This window comes from Hibiscus syriacus, unplaced genomic scaffold (genome assembly GCF_006381635.1).
Source record: "Hibiscus syriacus cultivar Baekdansim isolate YM2019G1 unplaced genomic scaffold, ASM638163v2 tig00110783_pilon, whole genome shotgun sequence".
Taxonomy (NCBI): Eukaryota; Viridiplantae; Streptophyta; class Magnoliopsida; order Malvales; family Malvaceae; genus Hibiscus; species Hibiscus syriacus.
Window position 1 is genome coordinate 980,553 of NW_024062861.1, and position 9,161 is coordinate 989,713.

At 35.7% G+C, this 9,161-nt stretch overlaps 1 protein-coding gene across 1 annotated transcript; it reads right to left on the bottom strand.

Moving 5' to 3' along the window:
* Positions 1-5,717: 5,717 nt before the first annotated feature.
* Positions 5,718-8,676, bottom strand: LOC120140257 (serine/threonine protein phosphatase 2A 57 kDa regulatory subunit B' theta isoform-like). Its single transcript, XM_039155256.1, has 4 exons — positions 8,510-8,676; positions 8,302-8,431; positions 6,652-8,098; positions 5,718-6,364 (listed from the first exon to the last, which is right to left on the bottom strand). The coding sequence occupies exons 3-4, from the start codon at positions 7,864-7,866 to the stop codon at positions 6,005-6,007; spliced, it is 1,575 nt and encodes a 524-aa protein (XP_039011187.1). The 5' UTR covers positions 7,867-8,098; positions 8,302-8,431; positions 8,510-8,676; the 3' UTR covers positions 5,718-6,004.
* Between the last annotated feature and the right edge of the window lie 485 nt (positions 8,677-9,161).

Here is a 9,161-nt window from a genome sequence, read left to right on the forward strand (position 1 = left end):
TGTTTCTCTTATTTTCATCCCACTCTTAGTTTCTTCTTCATTTCTTCTCTCTCTCTTCTCTCTCCTGGGTGACTTGAGCAAAGAAATCACCTTTGTTGTCTATATTTTCTTGTCCGAATTTAGGAATGTAAGATGAGTAATCCTCATCCCTAGAATGAAACAAAAAGTAAATGTTAAGTATGATTTAAAAAAATTAAGTACTAAAACGGAATAAAAGTGATAGCTTAGGTACTAACGTGTAGTTTATCTTTAGTTTTTTGTTAGTTGAGGACGACTATGCAATTAACCCAAATATTTATATATTTTCTCGGGTTAAGAAATATAGCCGTTGCAAAAGTCTACAGCTCAAACCAAATTCAAAAACCTTGACCGTTAGAAAATCGTATCATTATCTCCGTGAAGGAAGCGCTTTTCCATTTCCTTTTCCGTTTTTCCCCCAAGAAAAAAATGGTGAAAGAAGAACCAAAAAGAAGCCCAGAAGTTTCTCGGCAGCTAAACAGTGCCGAGAATAGCCAAAATGTCGTTGACTTGTTTAGTCCCAGATTCAAATCAGCGGCAGCCATGGCTGGATGGGACGAGGAAGCTCTCATCATCGCTAGTCTCGTAGTCGAAGACACTCCAGATCGGCAGCAATCTAATCGCAAGAAACGCTCCGATTTGATATTCAACACTCCGCCGTGCTCCACTTCAAGAAGGTAAATTTTTAATCCCAAAAGTTTCGTTCTCCCTTTATTTATCTGATTCTCGATTCATATAGTTGTTCAATTTTTCCCCAGAAAACAAAGGGCTCAAAGAAGGAGCCATGTTTCAACTCTGATTGCTCCATTAAATCTTGATGAAGAAGAAAAACAGATTTCAAAACAAGGTGATGAAGAAAAAGTTGTTGTGGAGGATGAGAAGAAAACGAAAGTGGATGAACCAGCTCCTCTTCATTGTAAGGATAAACTCAGAGAAGAGCTTTCATGTGCAGTAAGAGTCTTTCGAATTTTGATTTTTGTATATGTTCGATTAGCTTTCTTTAATCTTCTAGTAATAACTATGTTTTTTGATTGCCTTCATAGATTTGTTTGGATATCTGCTTTGAACCGAGCACAACTCCTTGTGGGCATAGGTAAAACAGAAAACCAATGTTTAATTCAACGAAACCCGGCAAAATCTGTTTATCTTTTGACTGATTTTGTCATTTCAGTGAAACCCTTTTCTCTTTTGATTGTAGTTTCTGTAAGAAATGTTTGAGATCGGCCGCGGATAAATGCGGGAAACGGTGCCCTAAGTGCCGGCAGCTGATAAGGTAAAAACTGAGCTCGAAGCCCCACCAATGGAAGATCAATTTAACATCATTGTAATCTTAATGAGCTTTTCTTTTCTCAGCAATGGAAGATCTTGCACTGTGAATACAGTTCTTTGGAATACAATTCAGCTTCTGTTTCCCAAAGAGGTTGAAGCAAGGAAGGCGGCTGCTAGTGCCTTGAATAGCAAGGAAGTTGATTGTCGAAGTCCGGAAAGCGGAACTGGTAGCGGCACCCGAAGGACACGAACTCGAACTCGAACTCGAGTTCAAGATCCTGCATTGGCTGCAAGGCTACAGAGAGAGGATCTTGAGCGGCTAGTAAACACTAGAAGGGGGACCCCTGTAAGGCAGCAACGAGAGAATGATCTTTCGCGGCTAGTAAGCGCCGCCGGGAGAAGAAGAAGAGGGACACCGGGCCAAGACGGAGACGCAGCATTAGCTTTAAGGATGCAAAGAGAAGAATTTATGGAAGCTTTTAGGGGAAGCAGTGGCCAAAATCTTTCTTTAGCTAGAGCAAATTTGAGAGCTATGGCATCTAGAGCCATTAATAGAGGCCGACTTTAGTACTAAATTGCGGTTGCGATTGCGATTGCAGTGTCCTTATCAAAGCCGTTATGATTTGTGTTGCGACTGCAATTTAATTATACTCGTGAAAACAATTCCTTTGAAAAAAAAATTCTTCATTGTTGCACTTCCAATGCAACTAAGCTTGTAGTTGGTTTCATAATCTCGAAGATTTCATCAAGTTAATTCAGTGTTGTACTAACTCTTGATTTGTTTTTAGTTATTGGTTGATCCCATGTAAGCCACTTTGTTTCACCCACAAGTGTTTGTTGTGAACCCAAACAATAATATATTTAGATTGATAGCAACTAAATTTTCAATTTTATTGAATTTTTACTTGGACATAATTATATTTAATTCTTGTCATGTTTGATAATACAAATTATTAAGCATTATATAAATATAAATTTTAAATAATGTTAATTATTATCCAAAATGGGTCTTCAAAAAGCTCTGCATCTTCTTCGGTTATGTCGAGATTTTCAAGCTCTCCAAGTAGACAGTGACAATGCTTTTAGTGTCGTAGAAAGAGTAACCCCAACAATTTTTTAAGTCTAACGTTTGATCATTTAGGTGGTATGTATTTGATCTTTAAATGTTAAGTCAAAAAAAAATGGCTGTCCCTTTTTCCCATATGTATGGGGTAAGGGGGAGGTAAGATAGTAGGCTACCCCCAACACCAGGTTGAGAGCAGCTTCCGTAAGAGACCTCCGAATTATGAAATGCCCTCCGTAGAACTCGATCCCACGACCTCAAGGTTAAGTCAGATTTCCGTTATTGAGCGAGAGTTAACGGTCGATGATTAAAATATATTAAATCGAAAACATAAGTGATCAAAACCAACCTTTTTTTGAACTGTTGTTCAATTGATGATATTTTATTTAATTTGAAAGGTTAAAACTCAAATTACACCATTAGAGTATGCTTAGACTGTGTAATTTCATTCTTACACCATAAAATCAACAACCTAAGGTGTGTTGAGAGCAAAAGACGTTGAAACTTGGGGATCGAGGGAATTCGATGCTATCAGTCATCTCATGTCCATATTCATATCTATCACTCTTCTCCTTTTCCATTGTCATCACTTTCTCCTTCTCAACCTCTCCTTTTCCCTCTGAGTTGATCTTCAATTTCATATGCACATGTTGTTTACTATTATCAGCTTTTGCATGCTTTTCTCCTTCATGCAACTGCTCCCATGAACCATCCACAGCTGCTCTATCTTTCTTCCAATGAAAAAAATAAAAAATGGCTGTCCCTTTTTTCCCATATGTATGGGGTAAGGGGGAGGTAAGATAGTAGGCTGCCCTCAACACCAGGTTGAGAGCAGCTTCCGTAGGAGACCTCCAAATTATGAAATGCCCCCCGTGGGACTTGATCCCACGACCTCAAGGTTTAGAACCTTGTGCTCTACCAACTGAGCTGGATGGTCATTTCTATCTTTCTTCCAATGAATGATTCTGAAATGATGACATTTACTGCCCCTTTCCTCCTCTGCAAACCCATTCTTTGAAACACTGCAACCCATTGAAGAAAGCTAGAGATGAAAGCAATATGTCTTGTTTCTTAATGCACACATGCATGCATACATACATACATACATACATACATACATACATACATACATACATACATACATACATACATACATACATACATACATACATACATACATACATACATACATACATACATACATACATACATACATACATACATACATACATACATACATACATACATACATACATACATACATACATACATACATACATACATACATACATACATACATACATACATACATACATACATATATACATACATACATACATACATACATACATACATACATAACCATAAGAGCCTGAAACCTTTTAGTAGTTAACAATGGTGTTGGTTAGAACCTTCTATTTTTGTTTTCATCCTTTGGTTTTAAACTGCAAAATCCAACCAAATTTGTGGTAATCAATTACCTAACTGTTGAATTTCATATTATATTTACGGAAATTATGCATATCGAGTTTTGATTAAATTAAAATTTCAATTTTTTCATTTTATGTGAAAATTTATACCGTTAAATATATATTAATAAATACGTTCATTTGGATTTACATAAAGATATAAAATTGACTAAAAATTTTGCATGCTTAATAAATGCAATAACATTGTTAAATTCAACGGTTGGATTAATGAAATATCAATGACTTAAGCATATGTTTTATTTATGAAATAAACCTAAATCAACAATTTTATCCTTGAAGATATTCAATTTTATCAACTATGTTATTTAGGCAACATGGATCGTTATAATATTGAGATAACAGTTAATAATACTAACGCGGTGGTTCAATATCATGATGTAGCAGTACTTTGTGTGTGAATGATGGCGTAGTAGAGATATTGAATTGATTTTTTTAGCCGGCTTTAATTAGTTTTTTGGTTGAACTAGTGAACATAATTTATTTTAATTGAAAGTTGAAGGACTTATCTAATCTTTAAGAGAAAAAAAAAGAAATTATTAATTTCTTTTAGAAATATTAAACTATTCATAAAAATTCAACAAAAAATAAGATGAAATCGTTCCCTTCCTTTTTCTTCTTTCAAATTATTGCCTTTTTTTCTTCCCTTTTTTAAAGGTTGAGATAAATCCATGAATTTGGAGGGGAAAGTTTGAGACTTTGAAACGGGGTTGATTAAGGGGTGATATTGGGAATGTGAATTGGGTGATTAGGGCTCATAAAATCTGGGGAAATTTGGTTGAAATCTGATAAAACCAAATTTCAATTGCAAATCAAGCTGTAACTGCAAATGAAAGAAAGAAAACACAAGGGAAGGGAGGGCCCTCCCTTTGGGTGGATAATTTCATAGGTTTGCGATGTTTATTAAGCTCTTCCTTTTGTTTTCTTAATGTTTATATCTATTGATCTTTTAATTTTATCAATCAAATTACTTAATTATTTAGATATTATCAATCAAGTCACCATTCGTTAATATTTAACGGAGGAGATACCATGATTGTTAAAAAATAGATATAATTACACATTTAGTATTTAATACTTACACATCCTATTAATTTGGTCTTAATTTTAACTTAGTTAAAAAAAAAAAAAAGCAACCTTCCAATCATGTGATGGTATGTGTTATTACCTGGTTTAAAAAACAAATTAAAGAGAATTTGGGTCCACGGAGCTAAATTTGAGCGCATGAGGGAGAGCTCCAATGTTTTTATCACTGAGACAAGTGCTAACTTAATTTTATATAACGTAATAACTTGTATATGTATCATATAACACGTTAATGACATAATAAAAAAGAAGTAAAAATGATCATAAAGGTTTTGAACCAGAGTCAATTAGCAAGTTTAGAATTATTTGAACCACTAAAACACATCTAATACATTCTCTATAATTAAATATTATATATATAATCTAAACTTTATTTTCTCAAGCGTATAATAATATATAGCTTGGCCTAAAGGTTTTATTAACAGGGAATTGGTTATTATATACATATAGTTTGAGATGAAATTAAAATGTTGAAAAAGTTTAGGGACCAATTTAGAATGAAGGATGAAACTAAAATGTTGAAAAGTTTGAGGACTAATTTAAAATGATAATCATAGTTTAGGGATAAAATTGAAACATTTAGAAGTTTAGGAACCAATTTAAAAAAAGAATCATAGTTTGAGAAAGTTTGATGCAATTAACTTAAAGTTTAATGATAAAAGATACTTAAATATGATTTGATGGCATGTTGTTTAACTTATCCTATATTGCAACGTTATTTGTTTGTATGGGTAATAGGATTTGTATGTTGTTTAACTCAGCTGATTTGGAATTCAGCTTTGAAGATTTATGAATGAAAAAGAAGTCAACTTTACAAGCCAAATCAAACTCATTTTGCTCCTTCGTCCCCCAATCCATTACATATTATATGCATTTTATGAGCAAGAGGGCCTTGCATTTACCCCACATAGCATCAATCTTTGATGAATCCCCATGTGACATCAAAATCTAGCAAGCCATATATCCCCCGGGTGAACACGAAACAGTTCGGAACAGCAAAAATCTCCACCAACTGATATGGTCTGCAAACCACCAAGCTCGACATTGAACATCTGCTACTAAAGTGGCCAAACTCGTTTTACTAACCGGACAGCTTGCGGTTGGTTGTTTTCGGGGAGATGAGCACAGGTTCATTACTCGCAGCTTTCATTGCAGCAATCCCTTCTAGCCGTTTCCATGTTGCTTCGCGTTTTGATTTGACCTCATTTTCTCGTGCTTCGTCTTCCTCAAACTTATGCAAGCATTCCTCAAAGAGCTCGGGATCAGTGTCCGAGAAAATCTTCTGGACGTTTAGAGTCAAGCTCTGCACTGCCTGATTCCAATGGTTTCTGGCGTTCTTCTCCAAAGAAGGGAAGATAATCGGCAGTATGACTTTCCGATTCTGTTTTATTAGGTTCTCGATGTGATCATTGTTCCATAAGAACAGAGCCCTCTCTGCCACCTACAAAACAAGTATAAACATATGTGTATAGATTCTTAATAGCATAACTGACTCAATGCAGCTTCACATCATAACTAAACGAGTAAGTTGCAATTTAGCTGCAAAGCCCGGGTATCTCCAGAAAATAAAGCCTTTAACTCGAATGAAAAAAAGAGACTCGATGGAGATATTCCCCAAGTTCTATAAACAAACCATGGAGAAACTGATGTTAATCTAATTATATTTTAAAGAGGCATTATACTTAAAAGAAGCGACAATTGCAAGTACTGAAACATCGAAATCCCTACCTGAAAATGGGAACTACTCAAGCAACGGCCAATCTGACGGAACAAGGGTACCATGCTGCGTTGAAACTCAGCAGGTTGTGTGGCCTCCAAAACTTCCTCCAGTTCACCCAAGAACACGACTTCTTTCGAGCTGTTCGTGATCGGCCAATACTTTAACAGCCCCCGAATAACAGTATCAGCAAGCTTGCAATCTTTCTCCACGAATTGAGTTATGCAGTAAGATAACTGCTGGTGGTACATGGGTATACACTTCGGTTTATGAAGCGGTATCAATGCACGCACGAGAAAGAGCTTATGTTCTTCCTTCAATGGCAAAGCAAACCCATTGATTATACTTCCCAGTATTTCTAGAAGCTCCGCAATTCCATTATGCTTTTCGATTTCAAAAATAAAGTGGAAGAAGATGTTATTGATTGCCTTCCTGATGAATGGACGATGGACCATAAATTTTCCATAGATACGATGCAAAACGGTTTTCAGATACTCCCTTTCTCTGGGGTCCTCTGAATCGAAGAGATCTAACAGCCTTAGAACAAAAGAGTGATCGATATACCGCTTGACCAATTTTGCATCTGTCTCGGGTGATGCCACAAATCTCAAGAGAAATTCATAAACAACTTGCAAATGAGGCCAAGCAGGGTCCATTGAAGGTTCTTCCTCTTCCAAATCAAACGCTTCTAAAACCCTGTTCTCACGGGGCGGATATGTTAGTGCTCTAAATAAATTCGCCGATACCATCTTCACAATTTCTTGCATAACAATCTCCTGGAATTTCCCGTTAGTGGATGAAACATAATCCACGAGCTCTAGCAACGTTTGCCGCTTAAGATCCTTCTCTTTGAGGTTTTTTGTCAGGTCAGTGAAGTCAAACACAATGCAACACAAGTTCAGCTTTCGGATAAACAAGTTTTGCTTCTCAGAATTCGGAACATCCCTAAAACTAGGCAATGCCTCGAAAGAAGCAACCATGTTCCCGTTCAGCTTTGCATTCACCGCTTGAGAAAACTTGTTCCCTTGATTCAACCCCGAATATGGAGTCGAATTAAAGCCAGAAAAGGTCAAGCCACTCGAGTTTGCATAATGGTTACTAGCTAGATCACTGCTTCTTGAACTGGTAGAAGCATTTGATGATGATGTAGAGCTTCCTCCTCCCTCACGATTGTCACTGGACCTAGATAGTTTCCGTGGGAGCCTATTAAGTATCTGTTTGATCATCGTAGCTCACACAAGAGAATCGCTTCTCATGCACTTAAAAACTCGATAAGAATAGAAAACCCTTCAAAGCAAACACAACATCATCGAACTCGAAGAAGAAAACCAGTCAATCCACCCATAAATATAGAACTCCATCTTCATTCAGAAGAGTTATATGACTCAATTCCAACAGAGAAACTTTATTGTTCCCTTTCAACAACAACATCAACCACACTTATAACGTCGAAAACATCTAAAAACACAGAAAACAAGTCCAGAAGATGCCTAATTAGCAAACATACGATACCGCATGCATCAGTTTGGGACATAAACAAAGAAATCATGCGCCTAAAACGAAAAACCAAAAATACCCAATTTTATCACCATTGAAACCATAAAATTCAGCTGAAAATGGCTAAATTAGTTTTAGAAAAGGAAAGGGTAAGCCATATCCACCTGTTTTCCCCTTTGGCTCTAACTTTTCCTCAGCTTCCAAAGATTAACAAAAGCATTAAGATAGATCCAAAGGTTACAAGATCTGTGTTTGATCTTGAATCCAAACCACAAATTTTCCAATAAAAGCAACCTGCAAAACTATACAAATGAACATAATCCAAAACAAAACTTTAACTAACATTAAGAAATTAAGGATCTTTCTTCTTACTTTACAGGCAAATGAATGTTCGAATTAAACACAACTCTTTCTCTTCTTCTTTTTTCTTGATAAAGATTTGATCTTTTGTAAACTTTCTCAGGAAATTTTCATTTTTCAATCTCAGAGTTCACACTCTTGATTTTCTCCAGATGAAGATGGAAACCAATTGACTAAATCACCCCTCGATTTTTGTTAAAAACCCCACCATTATTTTCGTTTCAGAGTGAGTGGGGAGAGTGCTAAAAATGAGAAATCCAAAAGGAAAAAAACATTTTTTTTATTCAGGTTGTGCTTTGCACGCGCCACTTGACACTACGGAATACGGATACATTTATCCTTGTCCACAGTTATCATCCAAAGGTTAGGGATGTGTATTTTTTAATATAAATTCAAATTTAATCCGAATATAAATTATAATTAAAAATCAAAATAAATATTTTATGAATTTATACTTTTATTATATACTTTTATTAAATATTTATCAAACCACAGCACTTAGCAGTCACCAAAGAAAGTATAAGCAAAACCAAAATTGTTAGGAAAAATTAAAATTAAAAACAAATCAAGGCTGCAAGATAAGGCAGAGCAAGGCTGGACTAGTTATATCAGCATTCAGGTTACGGGCGGGCTGCTGCTTCAGATCTTTGGGCCTGATTTTTTT